The 24508-nt window shown below is 38.9% G+C and overlaps 1 protein-coding gene across 4 annotated transcripts in view; it reads right to left on the bottom strand.

Annotated features, from left to right (window-relative positions):
• tfec (transcription factor EC) overlaps positions 1-24219 on the bottom strand; it is a 42137-nt gene extending 17918 nt beyond the window's left edge. The window contains exons 1-2 of one of the 4 annotated variants that reach the window (XM_027272081.1): positions 24041-24219; positions 14870-15113 (exon numbers count right to left, since the gene is read on the bottom strand). In XM_027272081.1, the coding sequence (XP_027127882.1) occupies positions 14870-15091 (222 nt within the window). In that variant the 5' untranslated portion in view covers positions 15092-15113; positions 24041-24219. The remainder of the gene's footprint in view (positions 1-14869; positions 15114-24040) is intronic. The other 3 variants (XM_027272079.1, XM_019274432.2, XM_027272080.1) reach the window with 3 other exon arrangements.
• Between the last annotated feature and the right edge of the window lie 289 nt (positions 24220-24508).

The following is a 24508-nucleotide window of genomic DNA, read 5'->3' as shown; positions in this document are numbered from 1 at the left end:
CTTCTGTGACGAAGGGAGGTCGCGCTCTTCTTTCTAGCAGCGTGTGAGAGGAGGAACAAGAATTAAAGTGAAGGGTGTAAGAGGTAAAGGTCAGAAGAGCTCAGGCTTTTATCACATGCAGATTTTATACTGACCTGCACCAAGATCATGGCCTTACAACATAGTTTCTCTTAGGAAATATTATGACAACGTATTTTCCCAAACCTTAACTCCAAATGAATAAATATAACTGTAATCTGTGTAGTACTGAGCACAAAAATCTCGTTTTTTTTCTTTTCTTCTTTGTTAATATAATCAATATGAATTTTTTTCAAAATGTATTTTCCGGTGCCTTTATTGGATCATGCTACTCCGCCAGCCATCCTCTCTCATCACTCCAATTGCCAGTCTCGGGTAAATTGGGTAATTAGCTGTGCCTGAGTTCAATTTAGTTTCTCCATCATTTAGTCACTGCCAATTCCAAGTGTGTTACAGAGTTTTCTCCTATCATTTCTAATTCGCCGTTGCAGATGACCATGTGCCTTCTCTGGTGCACATGCCAGCCACGTTCTTTTTCACCAAATATGGTTCACCAAAGCCAAACAGCTTCAACAGGGAAGTCAGTTCAATCCAGAATTGAACCTGCGGGTTTAGTTTAAAGGCCCATCGATTTTGTTTGTACATCTGATAGTAAGAGTGGAAGCATCTGTGTAAGTTATCCAGTTTTTCCGACACCTCCAAGTGAAGTTTAAACATTTGAACATTTCTTTCGCATCACTAAATCATTTCGAAAAGGTGTATTTTTTAAATCTGTTCAGCGTAGATGTTTTAAGCTCTCTGTACACTCCTCAGTCCTCTCTGCTCCCACCAGTGTCAATGCTGAAGCATGCATTGCATTTCTTCTACTTATGCGTTGATAATGCTTGCATGAACTGAAACAAATGTCCCTTTACTCCCCCCTCCACCCCATCTGTGAAGTTTTCACAATGACAGATGTCATCAGAGAAGAATTTGTTGTAATTCTGTAATTCATAACTACGGTTGATCACTTTCATTTCAGTGTATTTGAGCAACTCAGTCCAAAACTGTGCACATAGACGTAAATAAGGGTTGGTTGTGCATGTTTTAGCCCATGACATACAAACTGTACATGCTTTACATTACGGCTTATCATAAGTTTTTAGATTTCTTACCTTCTGCAGGCTGGGCAACCAGTCGCCTCAGTTCAATTCAGCGTGTTACAGAAATCGGCTTTCTATTCAATCACACAGGTCATCTATGTCAGTATCTATTTGCGTCAAAGTTATTTTATCTTTATGGGGTAATGTGGTTGTGAGCAGAAACTGAAAAGCATCCAAGAAAACCACGAGCAAGAATTTTCTAAATATCACTGGTCCATCCTTCTATCTGTATATTAACAGTCTGCAGTCTGTCGATGTGTATGGAGACCAGTGGTTACAAATTTTGGAAAATGGTTGTCGGTAAACGTGAACATGATCTGCAGTAGTTCTTTGATCCTTAATACTTTTAGCTATTGCAAATTGTGAGTGGAGTTGATCACTCACTTTTATGTGTGTATGCCATCCAGAGGTCATGAGTGTGTTCTGTACTCAGGAATAACTTAAAACAAGTCCCACCAAAGCAAATAATCCTGATTTATCCTTCAACTTTTCCCCCTTCTTTCTTTCGCTCTCTCCCTCAATCTACACCTTGTCTCACTCCTTCTCTGTCTACCTTTTTATCTATATCAGTCTCTCTCTCTCTCCATCTCTGATTATGTTAATGATCTGATGTGCAGGCAGAGAAGGCACCTGTGCGAGGCTAACGTGAGACGACACCGATCGTTTCATCACAATGGGGAGCCCTGGAGACCAAAAGACTCACTTAAAAGGCGTATTTCAGGGTATTAATTGCTTGACATGGCTCACTCAGGTATGGGAAACCTTTCGTATGGCAATTAAAGGACTGGTAGAAAGACAAAACTGTGCTGTGGCCAAGAGATGGCTGAGTGTGTAACAAGCGGTGAGGTATTTCTCACAAAATCACATGCCGTTAGCAGACAAAGTTACAGTGATTGAGTTAGCCAACCCTTTCTACTCCTCGCTTTCATGGTGTGTTTGGTTTTGTACGCAAGTGGGAGTAATTTCACATGACCTCGGGCTTTTGCCAGAATCTGGGGGTTTTAATCCCAGTACCTGGTATCATATCTGGTGTCATAAGTGGTGGCATTCAATGAGTTAAAAGACAGAATACCTCAGTTCTAATGTGTGCGTTGGAATTTTCTGCTTCCTGCTTATTAAAAGTAAATGAAAGCTCAAATGTGTCAGTATAAAAAAAACAGTAAGGTACTTTTTTTCCTTTAGCAAGTTTAGCAGATTTGCCAAATGTGTACTTTGAAAAGTTGACTTCTTTTTTATTAGTCTGCTTTGTTTTTATCTCAGATATTATTTAATGTTTAAAAAGGTTCAGGAATTCTACAAATCAAATCAAACACAAAGACAACAAGGTATCTCCAAAATGTCAACTTGTCACTGGCTCAGAATGGATGTCTCCAAAAATCATGATAATTGAAAATATTATTTGAGATACACATAATTAAGTTATAATGATGCAGAAAAAATACTTAATTTTGAAAAAATATTTTGGTAACTATCACATTGTTATCATTAGAAATATTAACATTATCAAAGGGAACTTATTGCTTAATATCCAAATGTCTGTACCCATAAAGACAGTCTGTGAGCACTGTAATAACTTCTCCGTTCCCACGTCATCACTCTTAATGCTTCCACTTCTTTATAATTAAGTTGTAATGTCAGATTTGTAGTACAGTGCTGTGCTTTGATTCTGTTTGGTTTGGCATTATTACTATCAAAGACATTTCAGGGTTGAATTATTTTACTGCCACTCTGAATTTGATTGAATCGAATGCCCTTTAAATTTACATTATTCTGCCCAAAATTTGATATGGGTGCCTCTTTCATTTTCTTTTTGCATGTGAGAGTCATCAGCGTGCCTTTTGCGGCATTCTGAAACAAGGCCGCTCTTTATCTGAAGAATGTAAACACATGACACAAACATATTGTTTGGAAATTTGATTTGATGCCGTGAAAATGTAGTTGGAAGCCTGCAACATCGGAAGATGATTTGATTATTTTATGCTTTACATCATACAGTCGTCATCTTGTTGTGATCGTGTGAGTAGGTGTGTCAGTTCCACTTACCGATCCGTACCAGTTATATTCCAGCATCTTGGCGACACTTGTGGCATTCAAAGCACCCCCAATAAAAACTGTATTCGTATGCTCTTGCACAACAACAACCACAACGAAAAAAAATCTTGATAATGTCGACCTGTTGCTCTCTTCTCAACCCAACTATACAACTCTTCCCCTGTGTGGAACTGATGTCATCAGGACTTTGGGGGGACAGACGAAAGCTAAGCCATTACACACACACACACACATTTTTTTGTACACATGCACTTGCAAGCTTACACACACTCCTGACTCTCCTGTTGAATTTTGGCACTCCCAGGGCTTACGACCTGTTGATAATGAACCTGAACCCATTATTTTGAGTCAATGAATTGAAAGAAATAGGGCAAAGAATGAAAGCCACAGGGCCAATTAACGGCATTCTTTGATGTATTACCGTCGCTCGCCACTCAACCAGACCGCTCTGCGCCTTTTGTCTTTATCCCCTCTGTTATTCATTAATTATTCTGAGCGGGGTCAGAGTTCGTGTGGCTAATTGTGCAGACCGTCTCTCTTTGAGGATGGCAAAAGATTCGTCCAACACTGACACTCCCCCTGACTGTGCCCAGCCACCTTGAATTATGCCAATTATTCCAATTCTTTGATTTTTTTTTTTTTTTTTTTTTTTTTTTTTTTTTTTTTTTTTTTGGTTACTAAGCTGTGTCTCTTTTTCCCCTCCCTCCTGACTTATCATAGTCAGTCTCTATCACTGGAATCTCTCACTCTCACACACACACACTCATACAAACAAATATGTAGTATTTTGCCCAGGATCTGTCAGGACAGTCGACAGATCAGATCTTTGTAGACCTCTGGCCACTTCTTTTCATTATGAAATGCTATTTCACTCAACAGTTCTACACTTGCGGCATGCGGCATCACTCAGCACACTCACATTTTTTAATGAAGCTAAGTTAAAAGGCTATATTTGGATGTATTTACCCATTACAACTCATTACTTTTTAAGAAGTTGCATGGGTGTAAAAACAGTTTATGTTTTTCAGTGTTAAAATGATCTATATGTTGGACGCACATGCTTTTAACTCATTTAATTCTTGTCAAGAATGCAAATAAGTGTCAAACAGCATCTAAAAACAGGGATATTTACACCCACTATTATTTCACTAATTACAGCAAAGATAGTAATCATTTATAAATGTGTTTTGTTTTGTGTATTTTATTTATTTATTTTCAAAGAATACACTCCCCCTTTTAAAACACGGGTCTTCAAACTGAATGAAGTCTTGTTTCCAAAGTTCCCATAACTGCTGAAAAGAGTTTGTGCCTCTGGATTTTTCACAGTCTGAGCCAGTTTTAACGGGCCATTGGAAACGCATTACTTAGTTTAGGATGAAAACTAAGACAACTATTGACAAACTATATCGAGTTGCATCACAGACATCTTGCGTCTATCTGAATAGGTGCTGGACATACAGCATACAGCCCTTTACTTCAGGTATATGCTGTGATTATTCTTGTTATTTCAGTACTTCAATAATATGTGGAAAAATACTGGTTGTGCAGCTTGCGCATAGACATTTATACAGGATTCCATGAGAATACAGGCAACAAAGGCAGTGCCATTCTGCAAGTGACATGAGAAGAAAAGGAGAAATGTAATCAGATTAGGAAACTTCCATGAAGCCAACCCATCTTTAACATGATTAGGAGAATAGACAGCATATAATGGTTTAATTAGGCTGTCAGGCAGTTTATAATTCCCTTCATCAAAACCATGAATGCAGAGTCGTTTCAAAAAAATATTGTTTTTAAAAGGTCTCTTGATCTCACTGTAAAAAACAGAAAAAAATACAAACGTTCACTGGTTTGTGGTCTAAGTGAACAACATTTGATTTCCTGTATTTGACCATATTTCTCAGAATTATTTTCTGTCTTGATTATTATTTCTGTGGTTTTCATGATAAGCGTACAGCCACTGTGTCACAGCCTGCTCTGCCCCTCTCCTGCACTGCATTCCATACCGTTACACAGTGAAGACTTGATGATATTAATCAAATAACAATACAAACAAATGATGATTAAATTGTGATCATCAAATTATGATAACTGGCAGGCTAGACCTATATCGGATGCATGTAGATGTAATATGCTGTACAAATTTAATTTGTAAGATCACGCAGCCTGTTGTGATCTCGTGCGCTGTATGGTACGGCACATCCCTTTGTATCTGGGAGCGATTCTTTTCGCCAATGACTACATACTAATAACTACAACGTCATGTATGTTTCTGAGGACCAAAATTAAATTAAAAGTAACATTTGAAAACGAAAAGGGGAGTGTAGTTCATTAAATTAGTACTGTCTTAATACAAAGACAAACAGCCTGCATGCATCTACAGAATGCCACATTGCGTCATTGTGTGTTTGAGTTTTAGTCGGGTATGTGTAAGTAAAAAGCCTTGTGGTCAAACATCTGTAACCATGGTAACTGCAAACAGCTGTAGCTTCAGAACACTTAAACACACAAAAATAAAATAAATGAAACTAAAATTCACTGACAAAAACAAAAATGTGTCTTTTTGATGATTAGAATTGGCAACAATTGTGGCTAAATGGCTCAAATGTGACCAGTTTACATTTTAGTCAAAAGGCTAAAGCTAAAACTAAATCAGGTGTCAGAATTAACACCATAAATAATCAATATCATGTTATCATAAAACAATGATTTATCCGTTAACTCTCTGCTGTTGTGTCATAACACCTAGGTTGCATCTGCGTTATTACTTCCAGTTAGAAGTCAACTACCTCTTCAGTCCCATTGTTGCTTATTTGTCCCCTGAAGGCCATGTAAGATCACTGAAAGCCTACGCTAACCTTTTGTTTCTCAAGTCCTTTTGGATGTGTTTTCTTCAAAGGTAGCTGCATGTTGCACCTCTGGGCGTGGGCAGCCTTGAAAGGTTACGTCCCCAGGCCATGTCTGTGTCACTGACGCCACACTGGCTAAACTGTGTCCCACTCTGATCTCCTTAATTTGGCGTGTGTGTGAAGCTTTGCCTATCACGGCTGCTCATCTTGTCTTTCAGCGGAGAACAAGTGGGGAGAGTTGTTAACAAAAGACCTTGATAAGATTATGTTGTAGCCACAAACAAAAAACAAGGAGGATACAATGAGATGACAAGCTTTTTGATTTCCTTTAAGGCCCAGTCTGGCCACTTCCACTGTCTTTTGGCTTTAGGACATATCGCTGTAGATCATATCTTGTGGTTACTTTCCTATTAGGAAGTTTTTGACGCAAGTGTGTATCCTAGTATAAATAAAAAGAAGTCATTGAAGAAAGTGCTGGTTTGGCCAAAGAAAGTTTGGTCTGTTTGCTTTTCTGTATTTTTTGGAGGGATCTACTGTATAAAAATACAACTTTCAAATTAGAAGCAGTTACAAACATAGTTTGAACCTATTTCTAAACTATTTCATTGAAAAAAAAAGCTTTACCCCTGTAATTTTCTTAATGGGGTGTAATATATGTCTCTCTATTTTGACTCTACAGAATCCACCAACATTAAGATGTTTGTTTCATTTCATTTCCTCTGCTACTTTGCAGAACATTCTCTTTTTTTTAACTATTTACTGCAATGTGACGTTGTATTTGCATTCATGCATACAATAAATGTCCCCTTAAGTACTTTACTTTACCCTTCAAACCAAAGTACCCAAGGATACATCACACACTTTGTCACACGTGGAACATAAACACAAACATACAGAAACACAGAGAAACACATTAGGGGTTCTTGAATACCAATTACGTTGTTCTTGTTACACCCCTTGAGCTTATCTAGCCTCTGGGGAGACCCCCACCCCTCTCTCTTTCCTCTTTAAACATAGATCCCCAAACCCAGCAGGAAGTCTCTACTTGTCCCAACACACAGTCCCTGCTTACTCCTGCTCTCTGATGCACACTGTCCACTTCCCCAGCCACACACTAACACTAACACTCTCAGCACATTTTTATTTTTGCCCCCTTTTGAATCCTATTAGTGCGTGAACTTAGTTTAACTGAAAAAGACTGTCGACTTCACTCAATTAGGCCTAATAGGATTAGGTTGCCGGTATGGGCCTGGAGGTTTAAATAGGAATGGAATTTTGGCAGACACCTGCTTCATCCATTGCATTAATCTTATAAAGGCTATGGAGTATGCAGAGGCCCCGGTGACGCCCAGGGTTGAATGGTTGGATGAATGGCTGTATTAGGTGCATGGGCTTCAGCCCTGATGGCATCAGTACCAGAGGAAGTGTGGTGAGGGCATACAGTAGGTAGCTACGGAAGCTCAACCACAAGTTTAATGCAATAGTTTAATACAGTAAACGTCAGAACTGATGATTGTCTATCTATCTATGATTTATGATCATTTGTTACACTGCAGTAAGGATGGACTCGGTGTGACATGGCTAATGTGCTCTCTCCAGCTGATTGTTAAAAGACACATTGCTCTGTGGTACCACAGAGCTGCAGCTGATAAGTGAATGTGCTGCTCATCACATTTTCAGGTTGTATCTATTAATTGTGAGGAGTCATGAGGAACCAAGAACTCAAGTGTTTACACCTTCTCAGCCAAAAACTGAACTGAACATTTTGGAGCTGGAGTTATTTTAGTCTTTAGTTACTTGCAAATGTGGAAAGGTAATTTAATACGATTTAATTAGGGATTTAAAGGTATACAAGATATGTGTATATCATTTAAGGCAGTTTCAACACTTCATTGTCCTCAGCTGCATGTTATTGAAAGATGTGCAGAGAACCCTCTTTCAGTTTTATTTGTTCCTCTAGTTTATTAAAATTGTTGGATGAAGGCTAAAGTTGAATGCCAGATTCACTTCATATCATAAATCACAAGCATAACTACTTGTCAGCAAGCCCCTTGAGATGTGTAACATGACAAAAACATGTGGGCAACAATCCTAAAATAATGTGTGAGTGCTCCAAACTTAGAATAATGTGAAGCTTTCCTGTTCTTCCAAGTGTCTGCCTGTGATTTATAACACAGTTATAGTCTTGATAATGTCACATACTGGAGAGCACTGGTCAAAAACACTGCCATTCTGGTGATGTTTGGGAAGTTGGTCAAGGGGAAGGAAGATGTCAATGTAATAGAGATGGGGATGGATAAGGGTGGCAATAGAGAGTAGAAGGCTTGATGAGGGCCCATGCTGTTAAGATAATTACTAACAGTCATTGTCTCTTAGTAGGAAGAGAACAATGGCCTTTTACCATGTCATGATCGCTTTACTGCTTTGTCTTATCCACACAAAACCTCATCATTTGAACACTTATCCCATCCAAATCCCTATGTGAGTCATAAAAACATTTTAAAATATTATTTTAGGCTTTAAACTTATATGATGCAATCATGCAGAATAATATGATGCACATACAGCACAAACTTTAGGTGTTCATTGATGTTGAAAGGAAGAATTGAGTTGCCACACATAAAAACAAAATAACTTGCTGATCAAAGTGCAACTAACACTAAAAAGTTTCAAGCATCACTAAAGGTTAAAAAAGGAATAACTATTGAAGTTAAACAACACAACAACATAGATGAAGTGACATTTTTAAAGCAGGTTAGAAACTCCAGATGTAGTAATGACAAAGGTACAATCAGGTTATCAATCTAAGCTTGTAAAAGTCAATTAGGGGCCAGTCTGAAGCCCCAGACACACGCTGTAGACTTAATGTTGGGCTAATAGCTGGGACAACTACATTTGTTCTCAACTAGTGACGTGAGTTCAGTTAACAATCATTAGCCCTAAGTCAAAAAGGGTCATGTTCAGACAGACAACAGGACCCCCTTTAATGGGACCACCACATTGGCTCACCAAGATACTGTATTTACCAATCAAACATGTGCAAGCATACATTCCTGGTAGGTCACTTTGTAGCATGAACACCATATTTATAATGTCTGCCAAAGTTGTAAAATCCTGTCTCAAAGTACAACCCTGTCATGTTTTATATAGTTCTAAATAGTTTTCCCCATCATATTGTGGCGTCAGATATCATCACATCAGCTGGATCATGTTCAGGGGCACCTTTTTTTCCGTTTTAAGGAAGTGCCACATTTATGCACCGTACCAAAGTTACACAGAAGTGCTTAGAGTTGTGGTGCATGATGTATGAGTCCCATTTGTGGTTCAGGTAACAAAGGTGTGTTGGTTGAAGTGAAGGAAAGATCATGGTTTTGGTTGAAGGTTAATGGACTCTCAAGTCACTGTTGAACAGTGGTGTCTTTGGGTATTCTGTTGCTCATGTTTGCACAAGCATCATCCTGGGCATTGGCCAAGTCATACAAGACTGAATGCTGGAAAATAATTTACAATCATATTTACATTTTATTTAGACCATTATCTCCTTGATACTAACAAGCTTGTCATTTACAAATCACCCCCATCAGACAACACTACGATGCAACTGACTTGGCTAGTAGAAAGCAATTTTAGTTATACCTTTCCGTTACATATAAATCAGTTCACTGGCTGTTAGAGCCAAACAAGAAAGTTGTTGAATTGCGTATCTTTTAAGTTAGTTACAAAGCATTCATCCATCATCCACCCATCTGCATAGCAAACATGCAAGGTGATATTCAGAGTCAGTTTTGAACCCTTCTCCTGACAGGAAGTTGGATCACCCCACAAGGCCACACAATATGTTGCTGAGAACTGACCCATCACTGTGTAAATCGACAGAGATGTTTGTGTGGCACAAGAGCAGGAACACCCTTGTTGCTAAAATGCAACATTTTTACTTGCCCAGCATTAGTCATTGCCATGTGTATGTTTCCACGTGTATTACTCGATAGTAGCAAATTCCCTAGAGTGTAGTCAATCCTCTTCGTTACTAATCACCATTCTTCCCAGGGGTGTCATTCTAAGTCTCATACCAACACCTCACAATCTCTTTCCCGGAGGTCTCTCCATGTCCTGGATGCTGTGAATAGCTATCTTGGTGGCCTTGAAACCCCCCACCGGCCCACCTTGAGGGATTATGATATGTTTTATCCACAAGTGGCATGTGTTTTGTTCTGCGCGTCAATTATCTGGACAGTTCATTGGCTTGATCCTTACTATTGTAAGAACAATCGGTGTAGGAAGAGGTCAAGGGTGAGCTGAAGGGGCGCTTGTGTGTGTGCATGTGTATGTTGTTAGGATGGAGTTATGTCTAGCCTGAGATACTAAAGAATTGAACATGAAACATTCAGAGCGCCTTTCTGTCTAATCCTATTAGTGTCTTAGATAACCCTGCTATATCAGAAGGGGTCCAGGGAAAGATCTCATCATCTAAATATATAAGAATTGGATTGAAATTTCAGTCATAGGCAACATCAAAAGATGGTTCTAATGTTGTGTAAATGTTATTTTGTTGAGAAAAGGATTGATATATTCATTGCTCCTGATCTAAAATAAGATCTGTAAGTATGCATTAGGCCAGGCTCCATACCTAATATGATCTAGCAATTAGAGTCGTGATAGCATCAGTTTTCCAGACTTGGAATTTTTTGGTGCTTTACCTTTTCTGTCATAAAAATGTATGTTTCATTTTGTCTTTTGAGACCACAACCTGCATATTTTCACAGATCATACTCTAATTGCTGATTTTTCATACTGATTCACCTGAGCTCTAGCTACCTAAATAAATACCTACAAAAACATGAATGTTAGAGTTCTAATGGTGGCCCATTAGAAGAGTTTAGTGTGTAAGAAAACAATGTTTCCGGGGTGTCAATTAGCTTAGTTGGTAGAGCGTCCCCCCATGTATAAAGGCTCAGCTCTTTCCCCACATTCCTGTCACTCTTCAGCTGTCTCTATAAAAAAAAATCTTGAAAAAGGCCAAAAGAAGTAAAAAGAAGAAAACAATGTTTCCGTTACACATGTGAATGACAGTTTCATGCCAGCAACTTAAAAAAACTTTACCTTTATGGGGCAGAACTAAGAAAAAAATGAGACTGTTGTCACAGATAATTGTTTCCAGTCACATAGAAAACACTGTTTAAGTCTGAGGCTTCATTTGAGTAGCTAATTTAATTTACAGAGCACTGTATACATTGGACTGCTAGTTGAGGCTCAAAAACTTGCTGACAGTCTTACAATAACTGTGTCAATGAGAGGTTCATGGTCACATCGTAATCTGAATCGTAATCGAGTTACTTATAAAAAAGTAGATAGGATATACAGAAAGATACAGGGGAAATTGCATCATAGAATTTCTTTCTATTAAGTTGTATATTATATAAGGGACTCTCTATGGCCACTCTGCATTTCAGGGTCACTGAGTTTAAATGTGGTTGACATGCCTACAGATTTTCAGGGGACGTGAACCAATATACCGTACATGGAATGAACCATAATTGCGTGCAGTCTCTGGTGATAGCATGTGTGTTTTCCATTGACATATTTAATGTTTCCAGCACATTAGTCCATCTATGTGAACCTCTGTCTGTTTCTATCCCTCCATTCATTCATCCATGCATTCAGTCCTGCGGGCAAAGTCCAGCAAAGCAGTCCAGCCAGCCTAGGCACTCAGCCAGTCCAGATGGGTGGTCCAAACCAATCACCGCTGCTCTCATGCTTTGGCTTGCAAGTGTCCCTGCTTCCCTGACACCCTCCTCTTTTTATATGCTCCCTCCATGTCTCACACATCCTCTGATTTCTTCTCCTCTCTTCCTTTGCACCAGTTTTGACTCTTTGGCTCTTCTTTTCCGCCTGAAGTGTTTGCGTTTTTCTCCTGTTTCATTGTAAGTATCTCTGTTTCTTCCTTTCCTTTTCCACCTTTCACCTTTTTAATCTCTTATGCACCTCAGGTCTCAGGTGTAAGTCCCTGTTTTTTTGGCCAACATCTGCTCTACTGGAGTGTTTTTTGAGCAAATTACTGAATGTCTTACTCGTAATGGAGCTGTAGCCGACCTTGTGGAAGCACAGAGAAAGGGTTTACCAAAGCAGATCAGTCATTTTATCATGCTTTGAAATCTACAATCAAACTATTCACTGTGCAAAACGATGGGTCTTCACATTTAATGCTCTAGTTGAGGGTGTTTACAGTCAAAATGACAGTTTAAGACAAGCCACTGCATTTGTCTTTGATTGTCACAGGGTGTACAAGCTGGCTAGCTGAATTTGTGGAAATTTTTACATGGCTTCATTCACCACCCGACTACACTCTAAAGTTATGTGTCTGGTTCCACCGTGACTCAAAGGCTCTGCCATGGATATTAGACAAATAAACCTTGAGTTGTAGTGTCACTCGCAATGTTGTATGTGACAGCGGTTTCATGGCAAACCACATCTAGATTTGGAACATGCTGCCATTCTAACACCACATTATCTGTGCAGCTTTACATAGTAGATTGAGAATATTGTATATTGAGTCAATTTTATCATGAAGAACCTACAGAATATAAAGAAAACAGACTTCTATATATTGAAACACTGGGATTCTAATGACAAGAGATTCCCAAGCATGGGGAGAGTAGAAAACAAACCAAACTGGCTGAGATTAAAGGAGATCAACATAACCCAAGCTCACAGTGCTTAATTAGCTATTACCTCCAGTGATCTGAGCTGTGATTATTTTTATGACGCAAACTACTGGAAGGTGGTGGACAGTTTCAGTAACCAAAAGCTGATGAATTCCCTCACACTTTCACCTACATCTATCTAACCTCTCATCCTCAGGTAGTGAAGGAATCAACTTGTACCTTGAGGCAGTAGTCAAACCACAAACACCCACTTGCATTTGAACATGCACACAAACACACACATCACGCACCAGAGCAACTTTATCACATGAAAGGCCTCCTACAGAATTTAGAAACATACTGCAACAATGCTTTGAAGTCTATCAGTCATCCATCTAATGTAGGGCTGTTTCCTGTTCCTTCTCTTCTAATAGTCTGATTCATATCTCCTTTCCAGAAATCTCCCCACAAAGCCTAGGAGACAACTACAGTCGATCTGGGAGCCATTTGGCTCCTTTCACAATAACCCCAACGCATCCCAAACATCCAAAATTCAGCCTCACTTTTTGCATCAAAGCAAAGCAGGAAAATACATCCAATTTTTTGAAAATCCCAAATGAGGTATGCAATCTTTGTGCAATCTAAAAAAAAAAGAAAAGAAATGCACACATATGAAAGAGCACATGAATACACACAGTATGCATACAGTAATTGCAGTAGCCAGTTATAGCTCAGTGATCTGTCATGACATTGTGTGGGGTTCTTAGTTGCCTGGACAATGGTTCTACAATCCCCAGAGACCGAATTTGAAAGGAATGGCCCCAGAGTTCATTCAGATAGTTCACGTTGTGTGTGAACAACAGCAATATGGTCAAAATCAGGCCAGTATGTATCATCGGCAGATGGTTACGCGTATACTGTAACCACACAAATTTACTGCCACTGACCGCAGCATTTGAGGAGATTAATGTCAATAAAAACAGTAGACTGCAAATGAGCAATGATCTTTACCATAACATCCCTGTTTCATTACCATTTCCTTTCAAAGACCTCAACATCAATGAGTCATTGATGTTGTTTACACATAGCAGGCAGGAGGAGGTTCACCAGAGGAGGCCTGATGTGTTTACGACCTGGTTGTGTTTCATATTTATGACAGCTGATGCATTTGCTGCAGCTCTGTAATTATACATGTGACAACATTTTTCTAACCTTAACAACTCAGTAATTACATACCCATGGTACTATATGGGCTATTAGGGGGAGGTGTGTTGATAAGAAAAACTCACATTGATGGTGAATCTTTTAAACTAGAGGTGGTAGATGTTTGCTTTGTGATCACAGTTCTCTGCCTGGACACCATAAAATGTAATGTAAAGAGATTAAGAGGAACAAAGGGAGAGTAATGCAAATAAAACATAAAGCCATAAGGGTAGTGAAGTAGCTAGATGAGTATGTATAATGAATTGCAAGGTAGGGATACAGTACATGCTCTGATCTTTAAAACAGTGGAATCAGATTACAGTCATTGCTATTAATTACTAGTACTTATAGTCTTGGATTTTTTTTTTGGTTTAGACTTAATTTGTGGCCAAATATCTGCAAAACTAAATGCATTCTCACAGTGGTCTAAGATAGTTACAACGGGCCCAAATACACATTATTCTATATCTATATCATATAGAGACGTCACAGCTTTTATAGTTGAGAAGAAGAAAACCATGACAGAGACGGGTTAAGCATTTGCAAGGGCCCATTCTCCGTCCAACACATTATTGGAAGGCCTGTTCTCTCTATTGGCGCCCCGAGAGCCCATAGGCCCCAGTCCAACCACACTGCCTGCACAATATTTACAGCCCTCATCAACCTCAGCTGTATTTCCTGTTTAGTGCTTTTTAGCAAATGTTAACATGCTAACTCATTAAGCCCAAGACATTAAACATGGTAAATATTACCTGCTAAACATCAGCATGTTAACACCGTTATCGTGAGCATGTTAGAATGCTGACATTAACATTTAGCTCATTGCAAAACTACAGCCTCAACAATCAGGTAGCATGGCTGTAAGACTGTAAGACTGACTGTCTTATTGATGCATAACTGAATCACATATAATGCTTTGATTCTTATTTATACAGTGTTGCTATAACATGTTGTGGCTACCTACCTTCCATGTGTTTTGGGGTTGATGCCAAACAGGGGTTTGTGCTCTGGTGTAGGCTCTACTGTAGGGATACTGAGAGTGGGAATGATGAGCAGTGACACTCGGCCGAACAGGGCAGAACTCAGGCCAGCTATGCGGCTGTGGTACAGAATTATATAAACCCTGTCCATCATCTCCCTGACTAATCATCCACTGGTCGTCAGGGCCAAAGCATGACTGGAACATTTCTGGCAACCCGAAACTGGATCTACAAAAAAAATTGAAAAGTAAATAACAATTAGCCAGTGAATTAACCAGTTCTGTAATGAAATTGTCATATTATCCTTATTAAATCATGATTTATTCTCTGGATTAATCAGTGAACATCTTGTTAAGGAGAGGGAAACGAGAGGGCAGAAGAGAGATGCACAGGTGGATGTGGTTATGTGTGTGTTCTTGTGTTTTAGAAATAATGTTCCGCCAGTTACTTTGGACGGCTTTACAGTAGACCTGATTACAATGGTTGACTGGTTGCTTATCTTGAAAGCTGGACAGTTTCTTATAAAAACATTAAAGGAACACTTTGCTGCTTTTCAATTAGCACATATTAGTCACGGCATGGCATATCTGTCATGTCCACACGATTTACATATGTTCTCTGTAGCCATCTATAGCAGAATCCTTTACTTCTGCCTTTAAACATCAGTGAATATGCAAAGAACAGGAGCTATATTCTTTTTTAACTTTCTGCCCGGGAGCCTCAAGCTGCCGTCAGATTTGAGAACTTTCTGATAGCGGTATTTTCCTTGAAGCTATATCATTGTTCTGGAAATTATCCACTTTCCAAAGGATTCCCTCAAATTTATTCAGCCCAGGCACAATAGTATCTTGCTGGGATTTATTTGTGAAAGGAATAAATGGCTTCTCATTGGATTTTGTTGCGAGTTTAATTCTATAAACTTATAACTAACTTGTAATTTTTCCATCATGGAGTGAATGGATGGACAAACTTGATTATTGGCGTGACTGAAGTAACGACAAGCAGCATGCCCCAGATCAAAGAATCTTGGAGGCTGTGGCTTAACCAGTATCAGTTGATACCAAAAGGCAATTTGATTGGAAAAACATTGCTGCCAACCATCTTTTCTCTATGAATTATTAATAACACCCAATCAGATAAATATGGGGGACGCATTTTCTTAATTGCAAAAACAGAAAATGTAGTTTTAGTGTGACGTGAGTGTTCTTCAATTTTGTCAATGAATGGGCAAAAACAGCAAACATAAATCTGTGATTGAGAGACGTAAAAATGTAATCGTACAAATATATCATTTTTATTGCATGCATCACATGTAGTGCTTTGCTTGATGCTTTTCATTAACTCTAAATTCAGGCTCTCGTTCTTTTTTCTTTTTCTTTTTTTTTGAAGCCTACAAAAGCCCATAAATATTCCTAGCATTGAGCATCACTGGTGCTATGAAACAAATTAAAATATACCACTTAATTTCTTTGTTGAAGGCTAAAAATAATGGTGACGGGCCACAGCTGGAACGTAGTGAAAAAACAAGCCCAGAAGTCGTCAATAGCCGAAGGTCCCAGGGGGAGGCCAAGGGCGCAAGTATGAAAGTAAGTACTTCATATCTAAATTACAATATCTGAGTGCAAATTAGCTGTCACTTCCACTGGAGTACTAATGGAGGATACGTGCAAAATAGGAGACTCGTACATTTGCTACAATGCAGAACTGATTGAACACAAAGGAGGTAAGAAAGTGGATGAATGTGTGTGATTCTAATCTAGTCTAGTTTCTGCCTCTCTCTTCCTTCTCCTTCTCTCTTCTTATGTGGGAGGTTAATTGGCAAGGCATATGGCTGCCAGGCTGTCCAGGCATGGTGCAACAGTGTTTAATTGCCTTTATTCTGTCGCCAACACTGCGGAATACCTTTGCTGAAGAATTTGCCAACCAGTCCTAGGCACTGTGTAAAAATGTGTAGATGACGCGGAGCGGGCATGAGAAAGCAGGTTTTTGTAAACGTAGAGAAAGGGTTTTGTCCACCTAGCTGCATTCCTGCAAGGACGTTCATTTAGAACAATTGGTTTGTTGTGTGGCTTTAGCCTGAGTCTTTGTCTGTGGTTTGTGAGCTTCTCTGTTAGCCCATGAGCAAGGCGTCTTCCTTATATAGCAATTAAATGGCTCATCACACAGAGAGTGTTTTATGGGAATGGGAATGCCACTCAACTAGAATTTTGTCACCCAAGTTACTCCTGCTCCTGTGCTAACCCAGAATATGTATTTAGGTCAAATGGCTCAGGGTCAGAGATGAAATACGTACCTGCAGGGGTTATATTTAAATTTCATATATTTGAATTTGCCTGCCCCTACTAAACTATTAACTTTAAAACTATTTTATTTAATGCATCAAGTCAGGGATATATTTGCCTGTTTGCAGTCCAACATATAATATAATTATTGCTGAATACATTTTGTGTTCCAAGTTTCTAAAATTCAAATAAAGGTTTCTCATTTTCCAGAGACATAGAGCTTGATAAATGGGCTTAATTACATAAAAATTACATAATCTACATAAGAAACGCATGTTTTTATAATAACTAGATTTGTAATAAACAGATTTGACCACTTGCTCGTCCAATGTTAAACATTGCACTTTGCTTAGATTGCCTGTTGGTTTACCCGAAACCAACAGGCTGGTATGAATTATTAAATGCAGATCTCAAATTGAACCTGCGTTCATTATCTCATGCCATATACACGGTGTGAGTGTGTGTGTGTGCGTGTGCGTGTGTGTGTGTGTGTGTGTGTGTGTTAGTAGCAGCTGCCTTCCAGTTGTCATTCAGCCAATAAAAATCCTTTGTGGCTAGATGTGTGTCTCACCAAGCCGAATCTCAAAATAAAAATGAGGATTTATTAGCGGATTTTGAAATTGTGCCTCACACGTTCATATGGTAGTCAATAAAAATCTGCATTATTTTGTAATTTATTGGTTCAATATCATAAATATGATCAATTTTAATTGAGCCTTTGCTGTTCATTTGCAATAGATGCTTGCACTAATCACCTCACATTAAATTATTGTTCCTCTATCATCTCATCATTGCAAATGCAGAATAAAAAAAGGAACCCATTAGAGAGGAATGTAATACAACAGTGTGTCATCCATTTGCAGAAACAAAATTTTAATCACAGCCTTGATGATTATAATGGTTTCAGTCTGGGGGCCAGTTGTCCATTACAATACTTAATACTTCTGCTAAAATAGTTTTGTCTGTCTTCACTTCTCCATTCCGATCTAATGATGTCGTCTATATCTTTTATGAACACCCTCAGGTCAGGGCTGCGTTCTCACACTCTCACTTCTAAGGCCTAACACAGGTTGTTTTCAATTCTCATTAATCTCATTTAACTTACACCAGGCAAGAAATCAAAATTCAGGATGTTTTTTATAAGCTATTTTATAATGAACTATCCTCAATCAAGGTCTACACCTGGTTTAGTGTAAACCCTGACTGGGAGGCTGACCCTGACTTAGGTGTCCTCTCCACCACCTCAATTAGCTTATCTCAGTTAGCGTGGCTCATTATTAATTGTCTGTTGAATGACCATGTAATTCTGTAAACAGTGTGACTGTGATGTCATGAACTCATGAGACCACCATCTTATGATTCCCTGGTTGTTGAACATGTGTTCTATATGTTGTTAATTATCTGAGTTTGTATGGCTTCCTTTTAATCCAACTGAGAGCTGACAGTAGAACTTAAGGCTTCCTGCTGATCTGGGCTTTACAGAAAGCCTTTGAGCCATTGGAAGACAACAGGTAACTCACGCTGCTCACACTTCTTTACATTTGGCTGGAGGCCTCTCCGTGACTTGACTTGTTTATCATCAGAACCCAAAACTCTAGATAGCTAATGTATTACAGTAAGACTGTTATGTAAGTAAGGTTTATCTGTTGGGTACGAGTTGAGTATGTCAACGATAAATCTGTTAACCACCATTAATAATTCAATGTATTCACTTATATATTAACCAACAATGTAGAAGACAAAGAACTTTACTGAAATGGAGTTACAGGTGTGTGTGCTCACTGCCTGTAAGTGCTTCACACACTGAATAAATGAGCTCCCCTCTTCCATTACTCCAAAAGATGAAAAATTATCATACCTTGCCGGGCTCAGTGTGGCAGTGCTGGGAGCCCGACTGAGTAACCAACTGATGTGTTGATGACTCCTGCAACATAAAGTAATCCTTTGAAAAAAAACCTGGTGGCTGTCTGGTTTAGATACCTTTCCAGAGGCTCATGCTAGCGCCAAACTACCTGCTTCAACAGAACCAGCTAGCGGGCGCTTAATCACTGCAGCCTGACGTTGTGGTGCTAACATTGAGTAACATCAACGCAACAGTCACAAACTTTTTGGGCCACGTTCTTGGAGTGGAATGATGATTGAAAGATTCTCTGGGCTTATAAATGATGTGCACTAGAGCTGGGAATCTTTGCCCGAACCCGTCGGGACCCGACGGGACCTGGTGGGTTCGGGCATAATTTTTATCATTTGAATCGGGCCCGGGCAAGGCTCGGTTTTGCGTTATGACTTGCGCGGTAAATGAGCAATTAAAATGAGTGGTAAATGCGTTTCGATCTGCGCGAGACAGGTGCAAAAAAGGATGCTGAGGAGGTGAAACGGAGGTTTGCCTGTGGTGACCTTGTGTTGGTTAAGCCAGTGAAAGCAAAGTCTGAGGTGTGGAAAAACTTTGACCATTTTGACTGATATGCCATATGCGCACATTTGAATAAAGTCGGGCTGCAAACAGGTTCGGGCTCTACAAAGCTGTCATTCAAAACGGGCCGGGCCGGGCCAGGCTCGGGTCGAATTCTATCGTCGTCTTATATCGTTTCATGCTCTAATGTGCACATCCCTAGGACATCTGTCCCACCTGAGCAGGTGGTTTACAGCGGAGGTCTAAGCTAAGGTCCAGTGTGTGAGATTTAGTGACATCTAGTGGTGTAGTTGTTGTAATTGCAACCCCCTCACATCACCCTCATTTCTAACATGAAGAAGAAACTATAGTGCCTCCAAAATGTGCTGAATGTTTCTGTCTGTCTGTCTGTCTCTCCACGTTACACACTTAAACAAATCCTCACCCACCCACATGGAGACAGGAAGTTTAGAGTATCATTGCTGAGGATTTTCTGAGTGTCTGTGTCACAGATCACAAAACACACACACACACACACACACACACACCAACGTCTGCCTCATTAAAACCTTTCCCATAGATGTACTACTTTGTACAGCTCTCTACTCATCATCACCTCCAGTCCGCGCAACTCTCGCCTCCCTTTGAGCGCCACTATTTATTTTCATCAAGGTCTCTCTCTCTCTCTCTCTCTCTCTCTCTCTCTCTCTCTCTCTGTCTGTCTCTCTGCCTTCTTTCTCTCTACCCCTCTTGCTCTCCCTCTCATCCACAGCGGGCTTTGTTGCAAGGCTGTCATGTATTGAAGCACCTATTTATTTGCCTTTTTCACCGCTAATTCTCTTTCATTGTCCCTCCTGGCGTCCCGTTGCGTCTGGAACAAGGCCGCCGCGAGAGTTTTGTTCCCTGTGTTCAAGACATGAGTCAGCGAGCCAAGATAATGATGAAGAGCTCAGACACGCAGGAGATCTAGCCTCTATCACTGATCACACCGGCAAAGTCTTCTTAACATACACCCCTCACGCAGTGTCATTATTACAGAGTGTATTCAGTTTGCGTGCAGAGCTGAGGTCATCATTTAGGGTTGTGTTTTAAACCTGTGTAGTTTAACTGTCCTCGACTGTTTGTTCTGAGTCCGATCACTTAAACAGAGTTTGACATGACCTAACTTGTTAAAGAAGATGTGTAAAATATGTCTGGAAAAGAAGTTATTTTATATTTCCTTATGTCACTTTAGTTTGACTTTAGTTTTACTCCCATAAAAGCGTAATAAGCTGTACTATATGCTCCAAATTCAAACTTCAGGGAAGTTGCAGGGATCTGGTGGTTCTATCATCACTAAATATATGATTATACATAATATATTAACTATAATGCATAGTCACATCTTTAGCTTTTATCTCTTTGAGCAACTATGACCACATTAGACTTGCATTTTGACAGTTAACGTAATTTAAACTCATCAATAACATTACCTCTCTTATGACAAGAGTGCCTCTCTGGTTATAATGATGTTACAGTATTTTATCTCCTATCAAGGGCAGTTTAAACAGGTACAGTGGGCCATAAAGAACCCATACATGTATGTAATGTATATACTACAAACTAGGGGATAGATAAATTGGTGAAATTAGTCACAGTCTAACCCAAAAAGGTCGGTGCAAAGTTAAGACAGGGACACTTGAATGTGGAAAAGAGAAAAAAAATGTGTATAATCAACTTTTATTTCTAACTAAAAACTAAAAATTACAGATTAAGTTACGAATTGTTCAGTAAAACTAAAACATTTTTAATGCAAACAAATATCATAAATGTACATATTTATTTGGACCCCTTAAACTTTATTAATATCTAATGTAGATACTCCCATGACATCTTACATTTTAAATCCTAGCATTTTATAATCTGTTGCTTGCAATATCTATTGAATATCCATGAAGTCTACCGGTGCAACCAAGTATCAAATTGCATTCCACAGAGTAACTTGTTGCTATTATCTGTAACAATAAGAAAAAGAAAAATATTCTCTGGTAATTCAGTAATTTTCCTCACATCATGCAATTACTTACTTCAATCTGTATAATTTTAAATTGGACTGTCCTGGAACTGTAAGATACAGGTCTATAAGGGTTATAAGCTCTCATGAAACACCTTGCACTCTCACCTGTCACATAAATGTGTGAACTGCTACAATAGCGAGCATGAGGAAAGATAATATATATATTGTTGTCTTTTCTGGACTGCATAGAGAGAGACCAAACTTAGCGAGGCAGAACATAGGCAGAGCTTTGATATTATGTACAAGCTTATATATAATGTCATTGTGCTAAAACTGCGGCACAGACAGCATGTGCATTGTCGAATACAATTCGTTCTTTTCTATACATGTGTCTACTTCGCAAGTCAATCATATCCATTTGGTGACTTCAAAGAGTGGTTTCAGGAAAAGGCTGTAGACCGTGGATGAACATTCACTTTCGCTTTTCATCGGTCAAGGGTGTGCGCCACTGCTGAGAGGAGGTTACCACGGCCTCACTTTGAAGTCAGCCCCCAGAGCAGACAATGTTTACATTCTTCTGGCACATTACTCCCTTCAGCCCACTGCCTCTTAAACACACACATCCCCATCACACTGCTCAAATGCTGGCTAAACCTTAAAATACTGATACTGACTACATTATTATTATTATTAGCTCAGATAATTCATTTTAAGTCAAAGTTAAAACAGTTAGAGGCAGAGCATAAATAAATGTACTTCTTGGGAAATCAAGTCCAAGCTGTTATTCCTAGATTAACCACAAGATGGTGTTGTATACACCCACTCAACTTCTACAAAAAGACACTGTTCATACTTGTATTTCCTTCTTGAAACTGCAACTTATGCCCCCACAAACTGTGATTAAAAGAACAAGAAAAAGTCCCAACATATTGGAGAAGGTGTGTGCGCGGGTGTGTTTGTGTGTGTGTGTCATAAATTGTCTGTTTCTATATGACATTACTGAAAAGTCATGACTCAGGCAAGTTCTCCAATTTGTAAAACCCTTGGAGTGCCCTGTGCAAATATCTTAATGTCAAAGTATCACTGCACCCCTCGCATCATGTTGCACACTACTCGTTTGCACCCCATCCTCTGAACATACTCCAGCTATGTGGCACTTGCACACACCACAGCTACACATCACCGGCACAAAGTCTTTCACCTTGCCTTGTCTTTGATATAGACATACAAAAGCAGTGAAATCCATGCTTGAAGTTTTTACATCCTTTATCCCAAAGTTAATTAATACTTTTTTGCTCGCTAGAATTATTTGTGACAGACATTTTGTTCAAAAAACTACTTAGTCATCTTGGTTCTGACTCATCGTCCCATGAGGCATTTACACACGTCCACCCTCCCCGCCATGTCGGTCATTCTACCCACACGGTTTTTCCCCTCCCCAGCCCTGAACCCGCACGCGCATAACTCTGAAAACAACATTCCCGTGATGCAAGATTAGAGAAGTTCACAGGGTTTTTTTTGTTTTTTTTCTCTTATATTGTAAATAATAATCAGGTGACTATAAATGAGGAAGTAGCCCATGAGGAACTAAAGATTTTCTTGCTATGTCATTCTGGTCTGAAAGCTGCACTGAGACGAACATACAGCATGCCCACGCTAGGGTGTTATTATCAAAGCGACAACGGGATTTAAAGGATGCTATCAGAGCTAATGCAGCATGGTAATATTTCAAAAAGGCAATTTCATGAAATATCATTAGTATATAGAGAAACAAGTATATGTTTTTACATCTGATTGACTGATTGTGGAAAGTGTTTGAAACAAATCATTTTGGGAAAGAATAATAATGTATAATGTAATGTACACTAATTACAAACTTTGATTTGAGATGTCTGAGAATATATACAGTACATAGATAACAGATCCTCATTTTGCTATTTAAACATGATCAGGAACAAACAAATATTCATTGTCATCTCCAAAGTTTCCAGAAAAGTTTCTGCCACTTAATACAGGTCTACATAAAACTTTAATTAGAAAAGATTTGAAGATGAACCCCTCTGATTTCACTGATTGAAGTTAAGTGATTAAGTTTGGTGATTTATATCTTCCGCAAATGTCTGCAATTAATAGTTTGCCAGTCCTCATCTACACAAATTATATCCATTCTTAAATTTAGTATTATATCAATGTAAATAAACAAGAACTATATGTATTATATGTATTTAAGAACCAGAAATGCATATATATATAATAATAACATTCCAACCTGCCATTAACAAACTTCCTGTTGTTGTTGAACAGGATGTTGCCTGTGCAGGTAAGGGGCTTCTTTATCGCTTTATCATAAATATCAGCGAAGGCAGCTTTTACACAAAACATAACACATCTACACATAAAATCACGTGACAGCACAAATCAATCATATCATCATATTATTTGCATTTTAGGGTATTAAAGATTTGAATCTCAAATTCTCAGTTACCTGTAGTTTGGAGGCTATGCAAGACAGGTCCTCTTGGGTATACTTGGGTATATATGTCTGCCTATCTATTTCAAATTGTCCAAATTTTGTATAAACCTGCTGCTGTTGATCTGTCTTCTATTGTTGTTTTAATCTTTACTGGAAGCATGGACTAGTGAAAGGGCCCCAGATTTAAACCAAATTGTGTTTCCTCTTTTCTACCCAGGAGCGGGGTGCAAAGGGAAGCTTTTACGTAAACTGTCCATGAATACAAGACAGAAATAATCACAGATTCTGGCAAGTCATCGTGTTACATAATCGTGGTTGCCCATAAATGAATCGCAAAAGAGAGTTAGATACTACAAAAAAGAAACAAAAAATAAGCGTTTGTCTCACAATACTTTTTGGCGTATCTAACTTTGTTAAGAGGTTTTTCTGGAAATTTTTTAAACCAACCATGGTACTTACCTGGTAAATTACCTCAGATAC

Source organism: Larimichthys crocea, chromosome XX (assembly GCF_000972845.2).
Source record: "Larimichthys crocea isolate SSNF chromosome XX, L_crocea_2.0, whole genome shotgun sequence".
Taxonomy (NCBI): domain Eukaryota; kingdom Metazoa; phylum Chordata; class Actinopteri; family Sciaenidae; genus Larimichthys; species Larimichthys crocea.
The sequence above is the reverse complement of the archived record's forward strand: the minus strand, read 5'-3'. Positions and strand labels throughout refer to the sequence as shown.